Source organism: Electrophorus electricus, chromosome 8 (assembly GCF_013358815.1).
Source record: "Electrophorus electricus isolate fEleEle1 chromosome 8, fEleEle1.pri, whole genome shotgun sequence".
Classification (NCBI taxonomy): Eukaryota; Metazoa; Chordata; class Actinopteri; order Gymnotiformes; family Gymnotidae; genus Electrophorus; species Electrophorus electricus.
In genome coordinates, this window is record NC_049542.1 from 1,425,700 (window position 1) to 1,451,116 (window position 25,417).

The 25,417-nt window shown below is 38.2% G+C and overlaps 3 protein-coding genes across 3 annotated transcripts; 2 read left to right on the top strand and 1 right to left on the bottom strand.

Moving 5' to 3' along the window:
* Positions 1–16,114: 16,114 nt before the first annotated feature.
* Positions 16,115–17,149, top strand: LOC113569172 (trace amine-associated receptor 4-like). Its single transcript, XM_026997258.2, has one exon. The coding sequence runs from the start codon at positions 16,124–16,126 to the stop codon at positions 17,147–17,149; it is 1,026 nt and encodes a 341-aa protein (XP_026853059.2). The 5' UTR covers positions 16,115–16,123.
* A 4,477-nt stretch (positions 17,150–21,626) lies between these two features.
* On the bottom strand, positions 21,627–22,658 carry LOC118241818 (trace amine-associated receptor 3-like). Its single transcript, XM_035529053.1, has one exon. It carries the CDS (start codon positions 22,647–22,649, stop codon positions 21,627–21,629), a length of 1,023 nt encoding a protein of 340 aa, XP_035384946.1. The 5' UTR covers positions 22,650–22,658.
* A 1,224-nt stretch (positions 22,659–23,882) lies between these two features.
* On the top strand, positions 23,883–24,914 carry LOC118241819 (trace amine-associated receptor 3-like). The gene has a single exon (XM_035529054.1). It carries the CDS (start codon positions 23,892–23,894, stop codon positions 24,912–24,914), a length of 1,023 nt encoding a protein of 340 aa, XP_035384947.1. The 5' UTR covers positions 23,883–23,891.
* The last annotated feature ends 503 nt before the right edge of the window (positions 24,915–25,417 follow it).

A 25,417-nucleotide genomic window follows, 5' to 3' on the forward strand; every position in this document is an offset into this window, starting at 1 on the left:
AGTAACATGTAGATTCAAGTTATGAGACATGTAGTTCTGGAGATTATAAGAGGGTAAGTCCAGCAAGCTTCCTAAAGACCAATACTGCTTTGAAGTCAAAGAGCAAAGCAAATGTAATACATTGCAAAATGTATACTGTGCCCTCAAGAATATGACATCCTTGTCCCCCGATATTGTGTATGTGAATGTGCTGTACATATAAAACCACTTTGAAAAACTTTTGGAGTGACTCTTTGTGTCGTTCTGTTCCACTGTATTTGCTCAAGGTGTACAGGGCCTTCGGTCAAAAACAGGATTGCACTGTTAGTCTACAGAGTAGACGATCTAGGAGCACTTTGATATAAACTGCCTGCTTTGCACTTGTCTTAAATGCAGTGTAAACATCTCCAACACAGACCTACTGTGCGAGTCTGTGACTGCACTGCACCAGTATAGAAATCTTATTTCTAGCTGACTCATGATAATATAAACTTTAGAGAGCCAAGTTTAAACAGTAATACTTGTTTTATTTAAAACACCATAATGCCAGATTTTCTGGTGCCTGTGTTTTATATAAATCACTATGACAACAGATTTGCTGGTCCCTGTGTTTTCTATAAAGCACTATGACAGCAGATTTGCTGGTCTCTGTGCTTTAGATAAATCACCATGGCTACAGTCCCTGTGTTTTATTTAAATCACCATGATGACAGATTTGCTGGTCCCTGTGTGTTTCTGTATTATATGGACTCCACTTTAACTCTCTGCCTTAACAAGCTAATGGAATCAGTTTAATTGGCAAGTTAAAGATTTGTGTGTTTGTTTGTTTGTTTGTTTGTTTTATATGACAAATGTCTGTTGTTTCACTGCCCGACCTGGAGCTGGTGGCATTGTACATTTGCATTTTGACATAAGAACTTTGTTCGCTATGAGCTTAGTGTTGGCTGCTCCCATTAAGACACATGTAGACAGAAACATGTTGAGTGTACTGTTGTGGAAGTACTGATGTGCTCCAAAAAGATGTAGATAGCCTTACTTATACTTCATAATACCATACATGCTGCCTCTGAATTAACATGTAGGGACAGGCAACAACATGAGTTTGTTAGAGGGAAATGTGATTTTGTGGTTTTAATACTATGTTTTGCAGTATACATGTAAATATATATAAATGTCTTAAGATAAGTCACCTGTTTAGACTGAGACATATTTTAGTGGTGTGTAGGTGTCTTTGTTGTGCAGTGGGCCTAAGAAATAGATGGCGACAGAAATATGTGACCATATATGGGCTGAGTTGGGACATCACTGCCACCTAGTGACCAAAGAGAGGAATGACAAGTGAGAGAGAAGATAAGCGAGAGGCAGAGGCGTTAAGAGGTGCCTTCTGCTCAGCTGCAGATTACACATGACCTGGTCACCCAGACATCGTTTAGCATTGGTGAAAACATTATGGGCAGGTCATGGGTTGGTCATGGTCAGGTCATGGTCGGGTCATGGGTCGGTCATAGGTAGGTCACTGTCAGGTCATAGGTAGGTAGGTCACAATTCTGTTTCATAGCATGTGACTATCATCGACACACACTTCTACTGAAGGCACAGTAGATGTTACTTCAAAATAATACTGAGCATACTGGCTCCTTAATCTTTACACACACACACACACACACACATACACATGTACGCTGTCACACATGCATGCACACACACAAACAAACACATAAAAATGTACACAAACACACAGGTTCCTTAGCCAGTTTATGCTTACTCAGTTTTTAAATGAGTGAACACGCACACACACACGCACGTTCAAAGACATACAAGGGTTTATCTTTATTTATATTTCATAACACCATACATGTTATTTGAATTGACATGTAGGGACAGGCACTAATATGAGAATACCCTTTTTTGTCAGTCCTTTATTAATATTGGTATATGTCATAGACCTTGATCACAGCTTTTATACTCTCTGAACACACATTGAATATCTTTTGTCCAATAAACTTATTTGGTCGAAACTAACTCTTGCATAAATAGATTGAAATATTTAAATATGCGTGTATGTTCACCCATTTACAAACTATACACCAGTTAAGGAGCCACTATGTGTGTATGTGTGTGTGTTTGTGTGTGTGTGTGTGTGTGTGTGTGTGTGTGTGTGTGTGTGTGTGTGTGTGTGTGTGTGTGTGTGCGTGTATGTGTGTGCGTGAGTAAGCATATTGTACTGTGCCTTCAGTAAAGGTGTGTGCCTAGGATAATCACAAGCTATGGAACAGATCTGTGACCTTACCTAGCTATGACCAAGCCATGACCTAACCCTGACCTTACAATGACCTACCCATGACCTGACCATGACCTGACCATGACCAACCCATGACCTGCCCATAATGTCTTCACCAATGCTAAACGATGTCTGGGTGACCAGGTCATGTGTAATCTACAGCTGAGCAGAAGGCACCTCTTAACGCCTCTGCCTCTCTCTTATCTTCTCTCTCACTTGTCATTCCTCTCTTTGGTCACTAGGTGGCAGTGATGTCCCAACTCAGCCCATATATGGTCACATATTTCTGTCGCCATCTATTTCTTAGGCCCACTGCAAAACAAAGTCACCTACACACCACTGAAATATGTCTCAGTCTAAACAGGTGACTTATCTTAAGACATTTATATGTATTTACATGTTTACTGCAAAACATAATATTAAAACCACAAAATCACATTTCCCTCTAACAAGCTCATGTTGTTGCCTGTCCCTACATGTTAATTCAGAGGCAGCATGTATGGTATTATGAAGTATAAGTAAGGCTATCTACATCTATTTGGAGCACATCAGTACTTCCACAACAGTACACTCAACATGCTTCTGTCTACATGCGTCTTGATGGGCGCAGCTTGTGTGTGTGTGTGTGTGTGTGTGTGTGTGTGTGTGTGTGTGTGTGTGTGTCCAATGAGGCAGTGCTTAATCTAAGTGTAAAATAACTTGAGACTTGGTCATTCCATCTGATATAGTCACCTGGCAATAGAGATAGTTTGTAGTTAGTGGTAGCTAAGTGGTTAGAGTGCTCCCTGGCTTCTCAGAATGCTATCAGTTCAAGTCCTACCACTACCAGGTTGCTGCTGGTGGTCTCCTGAGCAAGACCTTTAACCCTCAGTTGCTCAAACTATACTCAGACATGCTTATAAGTCACTTTAAATAAAAGTGTCAGTTAAATGTGAACCTCAAAGTTAGGTCACAGGTTGCTTCCATGATTTGCTCTGCATATATGCTTTGTTTTTGTTACATGAGCGGTCATGTGAATGCTACCTTAGTTCATCTAGTCATCAGAAGGTTTGTGGTTCTAAGCGAACAGAAGCTTCTGATGGCTGTGATTACCATAGACTCTTCTACTGAAGACACAGTACATGGAACTTGTATACTAAATACTTGAATACTAAGCACACTGGTTCCTTCGCCTTTACACACACACACACACACACACACACACACACACACACACACACACACACACACACACACACACACACACATATATATATATACAGACGTGCACACTCATACACACACATGCACACACACAGATGCACACATATGCATACACACACTTACACACACATGCACACACATAGATAAACACCCACGCACATTCAAAAGAGAATACTGAGATAATAATGAGATTTTTTTATTCTAAAATTGTTATGAAATGTTCACTCTGAATAGATAAAAGATATTAATTCACTCATCAGAATGATTACTTTATGTTACACTTTTTAGGCAGTGCAATAAGTCATCTAAAAACTCAATTTTCATTATGTGCTATTTAATTCTGCGTTTATGTAATCTTGTTGGTCTCTTGGTTTTATTGTACATGGGCATGTTGTGACCGTATTCTGTAATAGTGGTACAAACGTCCATTGCTTTCCTAAAGGCCTGAAGTTCCACTCTGAAGACACAGTGCTCTGTGACATCTTACCAGCCCTAAGGGAGACATTAACTGCACTGATGGAGCTGTTGTTCACACACACACAGTGTATCTGCGGTTTCAGGAGAGCAGAATGAGGCGAAGGTGTGAGGTGACGTCTTTTACACCTCTGATTAGTCAGATGTGCTTGCAAGACTTTAGATCATTAAAAGTGAGAGGTGATAACTGGTCTCCCAGGAATTATGTTGGGTGCTTTCAGAAACAAACATTACCGCATCTCATTTCTTAATCATCTGTGTTGGTGTGTCTGCATGTGTGTATGTGTGTTTGTGCTTTGCCAAAATGGAATGTGAAGTCCACACAAAATAATCAATCATCAAATAGAAATAATAAACCTGTTTCAAATAAGTGTTATAAATATTTTAATCTATGAATAAATCTTTGATAGGATGTGAAGTTACCACTTATATAGTGACATTCTCAGTACCTAAGCATGTTTTCCAATCAACACACTACATATTACACAATGCCCCTGCACTCAGTAAACTCAGTTAAAACAATGTTTTGATCCGAGAAAGTATACAATGTAATATCTATTTTATAAGTGAACCGTATAAAGTCACACATCTTTGTTTTAGCGGTAAGTCACAGTGGCGCTGCACTAAACCTGAATTAAGATAAAACAGGGGAAGCAAATGTAAAAGAAAAAGTAACAAATGTGTAGTAATAACATGTAGCTCCCACATCTTTTGCTGAGTCATGAAAGCTACTGGGCTCTATTGATATTACAGACCTTAATGACAAAGGCAGAAACAGGTATGTGGTGTAGGTGCACTGGGCACCAGATACAGCAATGAGGCCTACACAACAGTCCATGAAGAGTTAAACAGTGACACAGTGATCTGTTGGACAGTGATGCAGTGATCTGTTTTACAGTGATGCAGTGATCTGTTGGACAGTGACACAGTGGTCTGTTTTACAGTGACACAGTGATCTGTTGGACAGTGACACAGTGATCTGTTTTACAGTGACACAGTGATCTGTTTTACAGTGACACAGTGATCTGTTGGACAGTGATGCAGTGATCTGTTGGATAGTGACACAGTGATCTGTTTTACAGTGACGCAGTGATCTGTTTTACAGTGATGCAGTGATCTGTTGGATAGTGACACAGTGATCTGTTGGACATTGACACAGTGATCTGTTTTACAGTGACACAGTGATCTGTTGGTCAGTGACACAGTGATCTGTTTTACAGTGACACAGTGATCTGTTGGACAGTGACACAGTGATCTGTTGTTCTGAGCTGAAACAAAATGCAGAAGGCTGGCTGGAATAATATTAAAGGGAATTTAATCAATATTGGGTGAACCATATAAGACTTACACCACATTTTGTTTGGACCTGGGCAGGGAAGATGCTTCCTCTACACATCAGAGTATGTCCTCTTGCTGTTATTAACGAAATGGCAGTAGTAGCTCAGTGGTTACGGTGCTGGTTCAAGCTCACAAAGTGAGTAAGGCCCTTACCCATCAATTGCTCAAGTTGTATTCACTCATAATTGTAAAATGCTTTGGATTAAAGTGATAAATTCTGTAAATGTAAAGACAAGTGAACCAGTTTCAACCAGAATTATCCTTATTTGATTAAACATTTGCCTAGTAATTTGTTATTTGTATAGACTGAAATTTTCTTGAAAAAAGGATTGTCTAACTCTCTCACACACTCTGTGTATGTGCTGTATCCTACACATTGTGCACCTCTGTTCTGTGTGTTTGTGTAAGTACTGACATTTCTGACTAATAAATTCGATGAACTGCAGTCGTTGTCTCCCTCTAGTGGTAAAATAGAAGAATGGAAAGAAAGAGAACAGCACAGACATGATCAGGTACATACCTGATCAGAAAGTCCAGGAGACTGACATCTTTTTCCATACCAAATATAGCATAAGATTATTTTATAGTGCTGTATTTTACATTGTTGAAATATTTTATAAAGTGTAGGTTAACTTATCAATGGTATCACTTGTTTGGAAAAGACTGGTCAGGTAATCACACTTTGTTGCATATTTATTTAACTGACACTTGTATACCATGTAATTTACAATCATGACTGAATAGAATTGCAGCACTTGAGTGTTAAGAGTCTTGCTCAGGGGCTCCACAGTGGCGAGCCTTAAACTGGCAACCTTCTGATGACTAGTGGAGCACCTTAACCACCAAGATACCACAGCTCACCCATATCTCAAACTGGAATCTAGAGGAAGCTCTGGGTAATGGTGCAGTGAATCAGGTTTAGTGTGACCTGCACTGCTGGTCACGTTTAGTCACAGCATTACAGCACTGAAACTGAATTAAGATACTACAGGGGAAGTCAGTGTAATAGTCACAACAACAAACAGTGAACCAGTTCCACTGAAAGGCAGACAGGCCCCTGCCAACATGTTACACAGAGGAGATGGTGCGCATTGGGTCACGAGCACTTTATTTCTACACATTTTCCTCTGTCCATCTCTTTGATGTAGGATATTATTATTATTATTTAGATATTATAGGCTTTTATTATTGTCCTACTGCCCCATAAGGCTCTGTGCTTGACTGTCTAAAGCAGGCTCTTTCTTATCACACTGTAACCTGGCCGTCCTCATTTTGAGGTTCACACGGTGTTTGCCTCTCTCTGTAATCTCTGCAGTCATGCTAGTGTGGACTGTTCATGCCGACCTTTGACATGTTTGTCTACATTCTGGATAGAGTTCTGGATTTTTTAAACTGTTTCTATGACTGAAAATACTTGCCATCATTTAGTACTGTGATTGTCTGTGGTCTGGGAGGATACTTGTTATTGTTAAGCTCACTCGTGCATTAATATTCTTAAGAGTTCACCAGACACTTGCCTCTCCCAGTCTTGTTGAATGATCTACTCTGACTTTACTGTGTCCTGATATCCTGCTTTCCTGACAGAGAAACGTCACTATTGTCTTGAAAGGAAACAGCAGCAGATGCAAACACCACATACAGAATCAGCCTTTGATTCCTCTTTAGTGTATGACATGTAACATAGACGTGTGTAATTTTTTTCAAACTATATTTTTATTAGATTATTTTATTTTTTACTGTACTATTGATTTGGCACTGGTTTTATATACAGATTAACATAAACGATTTGTTACACGAAACCTCAGTGTCAGCTAAGCCTCCAAAGGAGTGAATTGTGAATTAAATGTGTTGGAAAGATTGAACTGCACGGGAAAACTAGACCCAAATGTTTCAGTTTACCAAGTCTGAATAATAAAGTAGGTTTTACTTGGTAAAGGTTTAGCTCAAAGTTTGTTTTGGGCCTTTGTTTCAGGTTGCTGTTGTGTTATGTGACCTTACGCAACATATTTCACTGATCATTAGGGAAAGGCTTAGACTAAACAAGGCTGATGTAATAATTCACTCACTTAATTAGTTTGGACAGAGTGTGACAGGGTGTGGCGTAGTGTTTAACTCCTTAGGTAAGTTAGATACCTGTGAGAGGGGCTCCATCATTAAAAGTGTGAGGTGTTAACTGATCCCCCAGGCTTAACCTAGAAGTATGCAAAGATGCAAGCATTATCTCATTGTTGAACTTATATTGTGCCATACTTACATCAGACTTATGTCAATCAAAATGTTATAGCTTAGATTTTTTAATTTAAACCACTCAACAGATTTCTAAATTGTGCTGCATTTTTTAAGACATATGGTTATTTGTCTTTGAATTTTATTTCTCTAACAGTGCAGATAATGGTAACACAGTCCATTATAACTGAGCCCTTGTAACAAAAAAATCCATAAATGTCCATTTGCTGTTTTTCTGTATTCTACAAAACAATAATATAAAAGCACTATTGCAAGTTCTATTTTAAATGCTCATATGAATGAAGTAAGGAAAGTCTAAATAAAGCATAGTTAGCATTTCAATGTATTTTTAATATAAAGGTTGTACAAAAGCAAAAACTTAAATAACCGATTACACAAAAATGGGAAATGGCTAATATATGGGGGTTTTTGTAGCTCAATTGACCAACAGTGCAGGTAACACCAGACACTCAAATATAACTGACCAGCAGTACAAGTAACACTAGACTATCAACTATAATTGACCAGCTGTAGAGGTAACACTAGACACGACCTGTTCAAACTTACAGTCCAGCTTGAATAGTTTTAAAAAGTATGTTAAACTCTATCAGAATGACCAAGAAGTTAAAGGTCCATTACAAATATTAGTTCCCTTTTAGGATGAGTTTGTGTATGTGCTTTGTTTTAGCAGTAAGTCACAGTGGCGCTGCACTAAACCTGAATTAAGATAAAACAGGGGAAGCAAATGTAAAAGAAAAAGTAACAAATGTGTAGTAATAACATGTAGCTCCCACATCTTTTGCTGAGTCATGAAAAGCTACTGGGCTCTATTGATATTACAGACCTTAATGACAAAGGCAGAAACAGGTATGTGGTGTAGGTGCACTGGGCACCAGATACAGCAATGAGGCCTACACAACAGTCCATGAAGAGTTAAACAGTGACACAGTGATCTGTTGGACAGTGATGCAGTGATCTGTTTTACAGTGATGCAGTGATTTGTTGGACAGTGACACAGTGATCTGTTTTACAGTGACTCAGTGATCTGTTGGACAGTGACACAGTGATCTGTTGGACAGTGATACAGTGATCTGTTTTACAGTGACACAGTGATCTGTTTTACAGTGATGCAGTGATCTGTTGGACAGTGACACAGTGATCTGTTGGACAGTGACACAGTGATCTGTTTTACAGTGATGCAGTGATCTGTTGGACAGTGACACAGTGATCTGTTTTTCTATCTCTGCACTCCTCTCCTCTGAGCTGAACAAAATGCAGAATACTGGCTAGAAAATTGTAAAGGGAATTTAATCGATATTCAAAATGCATAATTGCTGCTGGCCTGATATATGCCTTGTTAAGCGTGATAAGAAGAATAACTTATAATTATTTTAAGAATTATAATAAGAATTATATAAGAATGACACCACATTTTGGTCCTGAAACATTTTCTATAGTTTCTTTAGAAGTGTGTTTTGGGTCACTGATATGCTGTTAGATGAAAAAGCATCTGTATTTAAGATATTTGGCTGGACCTGAGCAGGGAAGATGCTTCTCTACCCTTCAGAGTATGTCCTGTTATTGACAGTAAAGAGCAGTGAACTAGCTCCACTGGAAGACAGACAGGCCCCTGCCACCATGTTACACAGAGGAGATGGTGCTCTTTGGATCATGAGCGCTTACTCTGTTTTTCCAAATTTTCCTCTGTCCATCTCTTTGGTGTAAGTTACTATTGTTTTCATCTGCCAATGTCCTGCCTCACTTTCTCTTTTTAAGTTTCACACCAGTGCAAATGAGAAAGTGGTGGACTCACTACTGATTTCTTCAGCATGTTTGCCAGTCCCAGTTTCGATACCTGCATTGTGGAGTGTAATTATGAAAGGGTTGTGGGCCAACCAGGAGGTCAGTTAATGAATCATGTTGCATGTTTTCTGCTGAAAGCTTGTGAAGGTGCTATTTCACTAAAGGCCCTTCAAGCCTCTGTCCCAACACACCTTCAGGCGAGCATGTGACACTGATCTACACATGCCTGAGCAGAATTAACAAAAAGGATCACCAAAGACAGTTAGTACAGGCATTCAATCAATGTGGAACAAGGTATATATCAGGCCAACAGCAATTATGTGTCTTGAATTTGATTTGTGTACAGTACAAGGCCTAGAAATATATCAATTTGTGTTATTTTTCCCCATGGATGTTTTCATTGCACCGCTTAAATGTACTATTAAACTCTATTAAGATGGGAAAATTAAAATAGGGACATGAGTTAGTGCTGTGAGAAGAATTGTGCAACTCTCTCTGTGTCTGTGCTGTATACTACACATTGTGCACGTCTGCTCTCTCTCTCTCTCTCTCTCTCTCTCTCTCTCTCTCTCTCTCTCTCTCTCTCTCTCTCTGTGCGTGCGTGTGTGTGCGTGCAAGCGCTGACCTTTCAAACTGATCAATTCAGTAGAGTAAATCGTTGTCGCCCTCTAGTGGAACACTACAAATATTATGAAAAGAACAGCAGAAACATTATCAAATTTAAGGTACATACCACATCAGCAAATCCAACTTGCACATTATTTCCATACCAAATATAGCAGAAAATGTTTTTGGAGTGCTGTATTTTACATTGTTGAAATGTTTTATAATGTGTAGGTTTACTGATCAATGTTATCACTTGTTTCTGTAAAGACTGAATGACCAGTCAGAGTCAGGTATATGTAATCTTTGTTCAGACTATATTTCACTATTTCACTGTACTATTTGTTTTGTACTGGTTTGCTGCACATTTTTCAAATTGGAATCTAAAGGAAGCTCTGGGTAATGGTGCAGTGAATCAGGTCTTGTGTGACCTGCACTGCTGGTCACGTTTAGTCACAGCAGTACAGCACTGAAACTGAATTAAGATACTACAGGGGAAGTCAATGTAATAGTCACAACAACAAACAGTGAACCAGTTCCACTGAAAGGCAGACAGGCCCCTGCCAACATGTTACACAGAGGAGATGGTGCACATTGGGTCACGAGCACTTTATTTCTACACATTTTCCTCTGTCCATCTCTTTGATGTAGGATATTATTATTATTATTATTATTATTATTTAGATATTATAAGCTATTATTATTGTCCCACCGCCCCATAAGGCTCTGTGCTTGACTGTCTACAGCAGGCTCTTTCTTATCACACTGTAACCTAGCCTTCCTCATTTTGAGGTTCACCGGTGGTTTGCCTCTCTCTGTAATCTCTGCAGTCATGCTGGTGTGGACTGTTCATGCCAACCTTTGACATGTTTGTCTACATTCTGGATAGAGTTCTGGATTAGTTCAACTGTTTTCATGGTTAAAATTATTCTTCAGTCATTCACTACTGTGATTGTCTGTGGTCTAAGAGGATATCTGGTATTGTTACGCTCACTAGTGCATTCATATTTCTTACCAGTGCACGAAACATCAGCTTCTACTTGTGTCCTGTCTCTATTGTGATTGATCTACTCCGACTTTACTGTGTCCTGATATCCTCCTTTCCTGACAGAGAAACGTCACTATTGTCTTGAGAGGAAACAGCAGCAAATGCAAACACCACATACAGAATCAGCCTTTGATTCCTCTTTAGTTTAACATAGACGTGTGTAATTTTTTTTCAAACTATATTTTTACTAGATAATTTTATTTTTCAATGTACTATTGATTTTGCACTGGTTTTCTACACAGATTAACGTAAACATGGACCTACATGAAACCTCAGTGTCAGCTGAGCCTCCAAAGGAGTGAATTGTGAATGAAATGTGTTGGAAAGACTGAACTGCACTGGAAAACTAGACCCAAATATTTCAGTTTACCAAGTCTGAATAATAAAGTAGGTTTTACTTGGTAAAGGTTTAACTCAAAGTTTGTTTTGGGCCTTTGTTTCAGGTTGATGTTGTGTTATGTGACTTTACGCAACATATTTCACTGATCATTAGGGAAAGCCTCAGACTAAACAAGGCTGATGTAATAATTCACTCACTTAATTAGTTTGGACAGAGTGTGACAGGGTGTGGCATAGTGTTTAACTCCTTAGGTAAGTTAGATACCTGTGAGAGGGGCTCCATCATTAAAAGTGTGAGGTGTTAACTGATCCCCCAGGCTTAACCTAGAAGTATGCAAAGATGCAAGCATTACCTCATTGTTTGAACTTTCATTGTGCCATACTTACATCAGACTTATGTCAATCAAAATGTCATAGCCTACAATTTTTATATCAATCCACTCAACATAGATTTCTAAATTGTGCTACATAGTTTTAATCTATATGGTTGTGTCTCACTGAACTTCTATTTCTCCAGCTGTACAGGTAACACTAGACTATCAACTATAACTGACCATCAGTACAAGTAACACTAGATTATCAACTATAAGTGACCAGCTGTACAGGTAACACTAGACACTCAAATATAACTGACCAGCTGTACAGGTAACACCAGACTATCAAATATAACTGACGAGCTTTACAGGTAACACTAGACACGACCTGTTCGTAGTTACAGTCCAGCTTGAGTAGTTTTAAAAAGTATGTTAAACTCTATCAGGATAACCAAGAAGTTAAAGGTCCATTACAAATATTAGTTCCCTTTTAGGATGAGTTTGTGTATGTGCTTTGTTTTAGCAGTAAGTCACAGTGGCGCTGCACTAAACCTGAATTAAGATAAAACAGGGGAAGCAAATGTAAAAGAAAAAGTAACAAATGTGTAGTAATAACATGTAGCTCCCACATCTTTTGCTGAGTCATGAAAAGCTACTGGGCTCTATTGATATTACAGACCTTAATGACAAAGGCAGAAACAGGTATGTGGTGTAGGTGCACTGGGCACCAGATACAGCAATGAGGCCTACACAACAGTCCATGAAGAGTTAAACAGTGACACAGTGATCTGTTGGACAGTGATGCAGTGATCTGTTTTACAGTGATGCAGTGATCTGTTGGACAGTGACACAGTGGTCTGTTTTACAGTGACACAGTGATCTGTTTTACAGTGACACAGTGATCTGTTGGACAGTGATGCAGTGATCTGTTGGACTGTGACACAGTGATTTGTTCTTCTGACTGTGCACTCCTCTCCTCTGAGCTGATACAAAATGCAGAATGCTGGTTAGAAAATTAAAAGGGAATTTAATTGATATTCAAGACACATAATTGCTGTTGGGCCTATATATTCCTTGTTAAGAATGATAAGAAGAATAACTTATAATTCTTTTAAGAATTATAAGAAGAATTATATAAGAATTACACTACATTTTGCTTCTCTGCTGAAAGCTCATGAAGGTGATATTTCACTACAGGCTCTTCAAACATCTGGCCCACTAAACCTTCAGGCTGGCATATGACACTGAACTGCTCATATCTGAGCAGAATTATTACTTGAGTAATTTAGGTTATTAATGTGCTTAGCTGTCTAAAGCAGGCTCTTTTTTTATCAAACTGTAACCTGGCTTTCCTGATTTTGAGGTTCACCGGTGGTTTGCCTCTCTCTGTAATCTCTGCAGTCATGCTGGTGTGGACTGTTCATGCCGACCTTTGACATGTTTGTTTACATTCTGGATAGAGTTCTGGATTTTTTAAACTGTTTCTATGACTGAAAATACTTGCCATCATTTAGTACTGTGGTTGTCTGTGGTCTGGGAGGATGCTTGTTATTGTTAAGCTCACTCGTGCATTAATATTCTTAAGAGTTCACCAGACACTTGCCTCTCCCAGTCTTGTTGAATGATCTACTCTGACTTTACTGTGTCCTGATATCCTGCTTTCCTGACAGAGAAATGTCACTATTGTCTTGAGAGGAAACAATAGTAGATGCAAACACCACATACAGAATCAGCCTTTGATTCCTCTTTAGTTTATGATACGTTTTATGACATGTGCAATTCTTTTTCTAACTATACATTTTTCCTATATTATTCACATTTTCACTGTACTATTGATTTTGCACTAATTTTCTACACAGATTAAAATAAGCATTGTCTTACACAAAACCTCAGTGTCAGCTGAGCCTTCAAAGGAGTGAATTATGACTGAACTGTATTGGAAAGACACTGGAAAACTAAACACAAATGTTTCAGTTTACCAAGTCTGAATAATAACGTATGTTTTACTTGGTAAATGTTTAGCTCAAAGTTTGTTTTGGGCCTCTGTTTCAGGTTGGTGTTGTGTTGTGTGACCTTATGCAACATATTACACTGATCATTAGGGAAATGCTCAGACTAAAAGCTGATGCAATAATTTAACCACTTAATTAGTTTGGACAGAGTGTTATGGGGTGCGGTGTAGTCTTTAACACCTTAGATAAGTTAAATACCTGTGAGAGGGGCAAAAGTGTGAGGTGTTAACTGATCCCATAGGCTTAACTTAGAAGTATGCAAAGATGCAAGCATTACCTCATTGTGTGAATTTTCATTGTGCCAAACTTGGACATATGTCAATCAAAAAGTCACAGCTTGTACTGTACATATTAAATCACTGAATATACGCAAGCACTCAGACAAAAACAATTAATCTTCCCCTCTGGTGGTGGTTTACAGGGGAATGTGTGACCTTCACACATGACAACCAGCAGGAAGTTCACTGATCTTAGTGTTGTGAACATATATATGAACTAATTAAATAAACATGCACATGCTTTGACTGCCTTTTTATTACCGCTGTAGGGAGCAGGTCCGTAGATCTGTTTAGTAGTTTTCAGAATACTGAAACCTCATTTATAACCTTAGGTCCATGCATTAACAAAATACCCTCATCAAACTGTAACATTAGAAGGAGATGCATAAGAAGTCTTCTTTAAGTGCATATGAGGGGCTCAGCTATTCAGCCGTTTTACAGATAGGTAAGGCTGCAACCCTTAGGTGTTATAGGTCCCCAAGTGAAAGACTTAATGGCCAGTGTTTGACCCACTTACTAGTTACAGGTTAGCTCCTGCAGCTCACGTGGTAGAGCAAATTAATCAAGGTGCTCATAACACCAAGATCTTGGGGTCAGTTTCCACAGTCACAGTAAGATCAGTATGAACTGTACCAGTTGTTGTTACTGAATTATTGATTTATTGTGAACTGTCACATGCATTATTATTATATAAGTCACTCTGGATAGGCCTAATCATAAACTGGTTGGAGACAAGTCCACTTGTAGCAACGCAGCACAGTGAATTATAGGAGTGTCAGTAACACAGACCGAAAAAGATACATTTACCTGACACTTTTATCCAAAGCAACTTACAACTATGACTGAGTACAACTTGAGCAATTGAGGGCTAAGGGCCTTGCTCGGGGGCCCAGCAGTGGCAACTTGGCAGTGGTGGGGCTTAAAACAGCAAGCATCTGAGTACATGTGGTAGCTCAACCGCTAAGCTACCACTGCCTGCATGTCAAGATCAGATCACGTGCACAAGCAGTAGAAACTTAGAAACACACAGAGACACTTATGTGACTAGTCTGTTCTAGTTTTATGTGACTGGTCTGGTTTTATGTGACTGGTCTGGTTTTATGTGACTGGTCTGGTTTTTCAGTGGTTTCAAAGGCCATTCAGGTGTTTGTTGAGGAGTTGAGGAGTGCTGTGAAAAGACATTGAATAACTCTAGGCCTCTAAAATGCTTAATACTGCCATATTTAACACAAAGAGCTTGGCATTCCAAAACAGAGTGCACAGTGTGTGGTTCTTTATGGCACATATTTAAGGCACATATTTATTTATAAATAAATCCCATTTAATTATTGATGTAAAATTAACATATAATCAAATCTGTGAAAGTGGAGGTTCGACTATACGTTTCCAAGATTATGAACTTTAGGTGAAAATATTTTAGGTGTATGTTGAACACTAGTTACACATAGCTGGACTGCAGATAGAATTTTCATTGCAGAATTGAAGGGGGAGATGCAGTCAAAAATGAATACAGTCACATGACCAAACACACAGTCACATGACCAAACACACAGTCACATGACCAAATCCCATTCTCAGCAGGATTTAAGAGACAATAGCAATGGAAATAATATTTAGGTTTCCTAAATATAACTTCATTAAAGAGAATATGGAGATGTGGTGTCTTTAATATCTATGCAAGCTAAGAAGCAGATATCAGCACACATAAATAAACAAATTAAACTCAAGACCTATCACATCAGCTGAGACAGACCCGATCAGCTTACTTTAAATAAGTGCTCACACATCCGAGGTGTCCACTGTGATGTCACCAGGAGTCTTGATAAAACTACTTTTCAACTTAGTGCATTGCGGTTAATGTGTAGTGAGCTATATGAGGTATTGGGCAACTCAAGGATCCACAAAATGAGACAACGTGGCTAACATCTGAAACAATACCCCATCTGACACAATAAACAAGGTCATATGAAACACAGACAGTGCTTCTCTGTTCATGGTATGATGTCATATGGAAGGTATTCTATTGGTGAAGGGGTGTTACCTTTTTAAAAATCCCATGTATTTAAGTCATACGACACAGCCTTCATTAATTAAGTTGTAGGTACAGGTAATCAGTTATGATTCACTGTTATTATAATTTAAATAAATGAGAATATGTTTTCCTGGGTGGTGCCATACCTTTGAGGAAGAGCATGTTCTAAATGGTTTGGATTAACATACTCAATATGAATATGACTGGTATTGATGTGGAGAATGTACTGCTCTGTTTTCCACACCAGCCTGACTCATGTCCCAAAGTACAGCGTTTGGCTGTGCTTCAGGTGCTCATGTACATCTTAATGCTGCCTACAATCTTCATGACCGTGTTTGGGAATCTTCTGGTCATCATCACTATTTCTCATTTCAAACAGCTGCAGTCTCCAACTAACCTCATCATCCTCTCCCTGGCCCTGGTGGACTGTATGCTGGGCTGTCTGGTCATGCCCTTCAGTATGGTGCGATGGGTGGAAGGATGCTGGTTCATGGGTGACATGTTTTGTAAAATTCACTCTGGTTTGGATATGACCTTGAGTATCGTCTCTATACTACACCTGTGTTTGGTATCTATTGATAGATACATGGCAATTTGTGACCCTCTAACTTACAGGACAAAGATGACAAAGAAAAGTGTGGCAGTGTGTATCACTGTCCTGTGGGTGTTTTCATTCGCGTTTAGCTTTGGGGTCGTTCTATCTAATGTAAACACTCAAGGTTTGGAGAGCCTTTTAATCTTAAGTTCCTGTGTGGGAAACTGCGCGTTGATCTTTAACAGACAGTGGGGTCTTACTGCTGCTCTTGTGGCTTTTTTCATTCCAGGAACTATCATGAGTTCTCTGTACCTCAAGATCTTTCATGTTGCAAGAAAACAAGCTAAACTGATATCTGATAGGGTGGTGGTGATGACCCTGTCAGAGACGAAGAGTTACTCATCAGAGCAGAGGGAGAGGAAGGCAGCCAAGACTCTGGGCATCGTCATGGGAATCTTTCTGCTCTGCTGGCTGCCGTTTTTTATCACTACGATAACTGACCCACTTCTCGGCTTCTCTACTCCGGTGGACGTGTTTGACGTCCTGGTGTGGTTTGGGTACCTCAATTCAACTTGTAACCCATTGGTTTATGGGTTTTTTTATCCGCGTTTTCAGAGAGCATTTAAGCTTATTATATCAAAATATGTACTCCACCTCAGTAACTCAAGCAGTTTAACACTGTAATTGTGTCTAGTATCATTGGAAGGTGCTAGTTGTGCTGAATTACATTTATTCAGTTACACAGTATATTGGGACCGTGGGGTGAATATTGTTAATGTTGCTAAATGAAAACTTATGTTACTTAATATTGAAGTCATACTGAGTCTTTACTTTAGTATATAATCCCTTTGTGCTATTCCACTTAACTAGCATCTGAATATGTATTTTAGAACTGGACTTTTTCCCCCACAAATGCTATACCCAAAAAAACTATTTTGTTTTTGTGTATAAAATTCACATACCATAATGCAGTAGTTAACAACAAAGGACAGTTCTAAGTCAAAAGACCCATATGACATGGGATAAAAAGTAATCTAGTGTGGGTAGAGGGAGGGAGTCCGAGTCCTTATGCACACACACTGATAATTTGAAGAAAACAATCAGTGAGTTGATCACATTAAACATGAGTGGGGTGTCATGATTGTGCAGTCACTGATAGAAAATTAAACTTAAAATAAAGCTGTAATGTTCAAAAACCTTATTTGGTGGAACTTAGATACGTTAAACAAATATGTGTTTGAAAAACCCATCCACATACCCACAAACTGGGTTTCAGAAATGTCGTAACCATACTACTGGTAGGCCATGCTGACAGAGATCTAGAAATGCCATGATCCACTCAGTAGTCCACAGAGGCTGCAGTGTGGTTGGACAGCTGGCATCATGAGACAGGACTTACTGAAAAAATTCCTTCCTTTACTCACAGACCTCACATGGCTCATTTAAGACATTAGAAGTCATTTCCCATTATACTGCTTTTTGTTCTCTTGCAAAAACACATTACATTTACCACCAACTTCATGAGATACCTTCACCTTGCGCCTACACTTACTGGTAAATTTATTGAGCATGATCTTTTAGGTACACTGTAATATCCATTTGTTGTAATATCCATCTAATATCCATCTGAGCAAGAAGAAATAGTCAGATGATGGCAGCATAAATTTTGTATGGTAACAGATGAGCTACAGTCACTAATTACACCTATAAGGTATTTCTAATTAATAAATGTTAAATAATAAGTACATTAATAAACGTAATAAGGGGGTTGTTGGGTCTGCATGCTATGACTTCACTGAGCAAACACTATTGTGATTGATGTGAGACAGGATGCAAGGATGCAAGTACAAGTCGTAATGGAAGCAAAAAAATGTTCAATCAACACAAAAGGAAAAAAGACAAACAAACACAATGATTAATACATCCATGAAGACATCCACAGCGTATTCTCAAAGGCATTCACACAACAAAAAAAGATATACATAACCTGATAACACTGGTAGTAACAAAGGTGTATTTATACATGTGATGATTGGCCGAAAGGACTAGCAACAGGTGAAACGGGCAACATTGTTAATAAAGTGGGTGTGGCAACATGAGCAGGAAGGAAAGTAAACAAAAAACATGGAGACATGCTGAAGGAAAACAAACATGAGACCATGTGGATGATAGAGCAGTGGTTTGATGAGGGGATAGAGCAGTGGTTTGATGAGGAGATAGAGGATGGGTGATGAGGGGATAGATGAGGGGATAGATCAGGGGTTTGATGAGGGGATAGAGGAGTGGTTTGATGAGGGGATAGAGCAGGGGGTTGATGAGGGGATAATGGAGAGGGGTGATGAAGGGATAGAGGAGGGGGTTGATGAGGGGATAGAGGATGGGTGATGAGGGGATAGAGGAGGGGTTTGATGAGGGGATAGAGCAGGGGGTTGATGAGGGGATAGAGGATGGGTGATGAGGGGATAGAGGAGGGGTTTGATGAGGGGATAGAGCAGGGGGTTGATGAGGGGATAGAGCAGGGGGTTGATGAGGGGATAGAGCAGGGGGTTGATGAGGGGATAATGGAGAGGGGTGATGAAGGGATAGAGGAGGGGGTTGATGAGGGGATAGAAAAGGTAGCCCCCACAAGATGATCTCATTTCTTAGATGCCTTAAATATCTTGCATACTGAGATCTTATTCTGGCACAATATCAAGAGAGCTGCTGCTTCTTCTTCTTCTGCTTCTGCTTCTTCTCCCTCAGAGACAATCCCATGATGCAGCACTCGTTTAGAGATGGTGGACGGAAACAGCTCGGCCAGTGGTGCAGAAGTGACAAAGTTGTGATATCATGGCTCAGAAAACACCCTTGAAGCAGGACTGCAAGTTATATCTTTGAATTACAGAGACTGCAGTAACCTCACCTTTCTTGTGACTCACTCATAGCCTAGAACACTCAACAACCTGTTCAGACTGCAGGAACACCGGGTGTCCAAATAAAGCTACTATAGGGGTCAAGTTCAAATAAAAGATCTAATTCTATTAATTAACTGCATTTGGTGCCATAGCGGTGTAGAAATAGCTTTTTGATTGTAAAATGAGGTTTGTTAATGAGGGATTAGCATGTTAGCATTAGCCTCAGGCTATTATTTTTAGTAACAAGCAGCCTAATAAATAATTTTACCTTAGTGAATATTAGGTTGCAAAGGTGTTCTTGTTAAAAGTAATTAATGAAATAATGTTGTCTAATCATTACTCCCGTTACATGTTCATCCTGAATAATTTGGTAGAAGGTGTGTTTTTGTAACTTTGATTTATTTTCATCTTATTTTCAGTCATGATTGCATGACTGGTTTTCATTATTTCAGAGATCACCTTAGCTCAGCATTCAAAGACTTTAAAAGGCTCATATAGAGGAGAGTCTATTTACTGAGAAGAGAAACTCAGTTGTAGCAGCTTGCAAGTAAGATACTTAGGTTGGTTCATCAGATAGGCAGTTATGTTTATTAATAATCAGTTATAGTACAAGGCAAATAAATGCTACCTGCGTGTAGTGGGTGGAACTATTAGGTGACAATCACTCTCGAACTAGAGCGATTCAATAATCTGCATTATACGGTCCCATGATGGTTAAAACGAGGCAGCAATCACTTGAGATTCAGTGGGCAGTGAAGCAGATTACTATGTATTGAGACACACTCACATTATTTCATGTTTATTTAAACCTGAATGTTCATCAAAGTGCATGCTTTGGAAAATCAAAGTTCTCATGAAGAAGCATGGAAATCCATCATCTACACATTTGTTTACATTTCTATTGAACTGAGCATTAATTATTGCCATAAAATAAATCTTTACCTGCTGTCCTATAGTATGGAGATAGTGCTAATGATTGTCAATCATTATATAACATCTGACCTAATTTTAAATATCGCAGTTCTCTAAATATGTTTTTATATGGATTAGTCATTTTATCAAAAGAGAAAATATCCAGATTGATGAAGGAGAAATGATTCACTTGTGTCAAATGCTACAGCACTCCCTTCAGAAAATAAAGACGTACTGAAATATCCAAATATCTTTGCAGACAATCCAGATATCTGTACTAAAACTATGACCTTGTGATTAAACTTCACAAACTTTAAATGAAGATTATGATCCATGTATTCATTGATTGGCTGGATTACTGGGCCTTGACAAAGGAGAAAATGATTCACAAATAAAGCTTTTGATTTGATCATCACTTGTGTCAAATGCTATAGCACTCCCTTTAGAAAATAAAGCTGTACTGAAATATCCAAATATCTTTGCAGACAATCCAGCTATTTTTGCTAAAAATATGACCACTGGTATTATTCAGATTCCAGTATTAATAAAGAGACCTGATGATTAAACTTCAGACACTTTAAAATGAAGATTATGATCCATATATTCACTGATTGGCTGGATTACTGGGCCTTGGGTTAAACACTCTTTTAACAATCTTTTAAGCACTACCGGCCACTTTTATGTTAATTATTTATATATATTTTTTAATCTCATCTCTTATCTCAGCACCTTATATGTTTTAGTTTAAATGTTTAATTTTATTTTATGCACTTTAAATCTTGTATTAATCATTTTAATTCACCTTTTTCATTTCAGTTCTTTAAGTTTAGTTTGTCATGGTTTTTCTTTTTCTTTTTGGCAAAAACTTTCCTGAAGGGATAGATCTCGGCTTTATACATTTTCTGTCTATGTGAAGCACTTTGAGTTTTGTCTTTGAGTTGCCACTTTGCATAATAAGTGCTATAAAAATCAACTTGCCTTGCCAGCTTTACTGTACTGCTTCAGCAAGTCCTACTGTGTGCTTGTTCAAATCACTCATGTTAAATTGCATGAATAAACAGGAGACTTCAGTGATACATCAAAAATGATACAACATCAGAACAGAAGGAAGGTTCCTGTATGAAGCATTTGTATATCATACATATAATAAAAATATAGACCTAAAAGTAAAATGATAAAATAAACCTGTTAATCCTTGGTTATATTTTGCATTTTCCAAGCAGACCTAGTTAATAAAATACACTCATTATTAGGTATATATACTGGGAAAAGTTTTTGTCTTTGTTTTGTTTTTTTATAAGTGCAGATGAGAAAATTTGGCCTGTTACTAACCCACCTTTATTTATTAGACCACTTTAAAGATTTATATTATTTGTGTTATTGAGGTGAAAATATCTTGATAAAATGATCTTAAATGCACTCTGAAAGCGTGGGTAGAAAAATCCATAGATTAGAGGATTACACATAGAGTTAAAATAAGCTAACCATATCAGAGAATCAAAAACGTCAGCAGGGGTCATGAAGTTAAAGAAGGGGTCAATCAAATTGGTCATGAAATATGGGAGCCAGCAGAGAAGGAAAAAACCCATGACAATACCCAAAGTCTTGGCTGCCTTCCTCTCTCTCTGCTCTGAATAATGTCCTTTCGCCTCCCTCGACCTTATCACGGCTATGCCCTCACAAATCACTTTAGCTTGTTTTCGTGCAACGAAGAAGATTTTCAAGTAAAGAGAGCTCATGATAGTGCCTGGAAGGAAAAAGTTTAGAAGTGAAGTTATAACAGTCCATTGTTTGTTGCAAGTCAAAGCACAGAATCCGAGACAGGTATTCGACATGGCAAGTGTCTCCAAACCCTGCACATTAACTTTGGAAACCACAATGCCAAAGCTAAACATTAATGAAAATAGCCATATGACAGTCAGACAAAATACCACAATTGTGTTTGTCATCTTCATTTGATATTTCAAAGGCTCACAAATAGCAATATATCTATCAATAGATACCAAACACAGGTGTAAAATTGATGCAATACTCAAGGTCATATCCATACCAGAGTGAATTTTACAAAACATGTCACCCATGAACCAACATCCTTCCACCCATCGCACCATACTGAAGGGCATGACCAGACATCCCATCATACAGTCCACCAGGGCCAGGGAGAGGATGATGAGGTTAGTTGGAGACTGCAGCTGTTTGAAATGAGAAATAGTGATGATGACCAGAAGATTCCCAAACACAGTCATGAAGATTGTAGGCAGCATTAAGATGTACATGAGCACCTGAATCGCAGACAAACGCTGTACTTTGGGACATGAGTCAGGCTGGTGTGGAAAGCAAAGCAGTACATTCTCCACATCAGTACCAGTCATATTCATAATGAGAGTGTTAATCCAAGTTCATTCAGTTGTGTCCTTCTTCACAAAACAAAACTTGACACAGATAAGAGAAACACAGTATCAACAATATTACTGACAATCTACACGTACATCAGTTAAATAATTCTCCATGCTAGCTGTTAAATAAATTGTGAATAGCTGTACTTTGACTTAAATACATTTTGAACTGCAAAGCATGCACCCATTTACCAATAGGAATAGCCTATTCAAATCATCCCCCTGTGGACCTGCATATACTTGAATAAGATGAATACTGGAAGATATACAGTGAAAACATTTCTGTGGGATTTAAGAGGAAATTCACAAACCCCATTATTCATTTTCTCAATGTGTTTAGATGGGTATATGTTTTGTTTGCTTTTTACTAGAGACTTTTTTACTGATGGCTATAAAAAAGGTTTAGTGTGTAATATATAGAAACATAACCTAAGATCAGTATCACATTTGACTATAATGTGAAATCTAAATATTTTATGATTGCATTAGCTAGTACTTCATACCTAAAATATAAAATTTAAACATGCAAAATTTATTTAATATTTTCTAACTAGCAGTATAACAAGGCTTGCATGTGCTAGCTAACACATTACGCATTAAGTAAAAACCTGGATAGGTAGGGTACTGCCAATAAAACAAAATGATATGGATCATATCGTGATATTGTGATGCAACACCTAACAGTTTGTTATACAAACACATTTTATTAAGATAAATGTTACCACAAAGACTATTATTTGTCACGGGAAAAGAACAAGCAAAAAGGAAGGACGCAACAGAATGAAATCACAGCAGAATGAAATCAAAAACAAATTGCAACAAAAAAGCAAACAAAACATATACCCATCAAACATGTTCACCATCTAAACACATTGAGAAAATGAATAATGGGGTTTGTGAATTTCCTCTTAAATCCCACAGAAATGTTTTCACTGTATATCTTCCAGTGTTCATCTTATTCAAGTATATGCAGGTCCACAGGGGGATGATTTGAATAGGCTATTCCTATTGGTAAATGGGTGCATGCTTTGCAGTTCAAAATGTATTTAAGTCAAAGTACAGCTATTCACAATTTATTTAACAGCTAGCATGGAGAATTATTTAACTGATGTACGTGTAGATTGTCAGTAATATTACTGTTGATACTGTGTTTCTCTTATCTGTGTCAAGTTTTGTTTTGTGAAGAAGGACACAACTGAATGAACTTGGATTAACACTCTCATTATGAATATGACTGGTACTGATGTGGAGAATGTACTGCTCTGCTTTCCACACCAGCCTGAATCATGTCCAAAAGTACAGCGTTTGTCTGTGGTTCAGGTGCTCATGTACATCTTAATGCTGCCTACAATCTTCATGACTGTGTTTGGGAATCTTCTGGTCATCATCACTATTTCTCATTTCAAACAGCTGCAGTCTCCAACTAACCTCATCATCCTCTCCCTGGCCCTGGTGGACTGTATGATGGGATGTCTGGTCATGCCCTTCAGTATGGTGCGATGGGTGGAAGGATGTTGGTTCATGGGTGACATGTTTTGTAAAATTCACTCTGGTATGGATATGACCTTGAGTATTGCATCAATTTTGCACCTGTGTTTGGTATCTATTGATAGATATATTGCTATTTGTGAGCCTTTGAAATATCAAATGAAGATGACAAACACAATTGTGGTATTTTGTCTGACTGTCATGTGGCTATTTTCATTAATATTTAGCTTTGGCATTGTGGTTTCCAAAGTTAATGTGCAGGGTTTGGAGACACTTGCCATGTCGAATACCTGTCTCGGATTCTGCGCTTTGACTTTCAACAAACAATGGACTGTTATAACTTCACTTCTAAACTTTTTCCTTCCAGGCACTATCATGAGCTCTCTTTACTTGAAAATCTTCTTCGTTGCACGAAAACAAGCTAAAGTGATTTGTGAGGGCACAGCCGTGGTAAGGTCGAGGGAGGCGAAAGGACATTATTCAGAGCAGAGAGAGAGGAAGGCAGCCAAGACTTTGGGTATTGTCATGGGTTTTTTCCTTCTCTGCTGGCTCCCATATTTCATGACCAATTTGATTGACCCCTTCTTTAACTTCATGACCCCTGCTGACGTTTTTGATTCTCTGATATGGTTAGCTTATTTTAACTCTATGTGTAATCCTCTAATCTATGGATTTTTCTACCCACGCTTTCAGAGTGCATTTAAGATCATTTTATCAAGATATTTTCACCTCAATAACACAAATAATATAAATCTTTAAAGTGGTCTAATAAATAAAGGTGGGTTAGTAACAGGCCAAATTTCCTCATCTGCACTTATAAAAAAACAAAACAAAGACAAAAACTTTTCCCAGTATATATACCTAATAATGAGTGTATTTTATTAACTAGGTCTGCTTAGAAAATGCAAAATATAACCAAGGATTAACAGGTTTATTTTATCATTTTACTTTTAGGTCTATATTTTTATTATATGTATGATATACAAATGCTTCATACAGGAACCTTCCTTCTGTTCTGATGTTGTATCATTTTTGATGTATCACTGAAGTCTCCTGTTTATTCATGCAATTTAACATGAGTGATTTGAACAAGCACACAGTAGGACTTGCTGAAGCAGTACAGTAAAGCTGGCAAGGCAAGTTGATTTTTATAGCACTTATTATGCAAAGTGGCAACTCAAAGACAAACCTCAAAGTGCTTCACATAGACAAAAAATGTATAAAGCCGAGATCTATCCCTTCAGGAAGGTTTTTACCAAAAA

What these genes read in the sequence shown, in the direction of transcription:
- LOC113569172 (XM_026997258.2), top strand. Translation starts at nt 16,124, where the DNA reads ATGAATATGACTGGTATTGATGTGGAGAATGTACTGCTCTGTTTTCCA.
- LOC118241818 (XM_035529053.1), bottom strand. Translation starts at nt 22,649, where the DNA reads ATGAATATGACTGGTACTGATGTGGAGAATGTACTGCTTTGCTTTCCA.
- LOC118241819 (XM_035529054.1), top strand. Translation starts at nt 23,892, where the DNA reads ATGAATATGACTGGTACTGATGTGGAGAATGTACTGCTCTGCTTTCCA.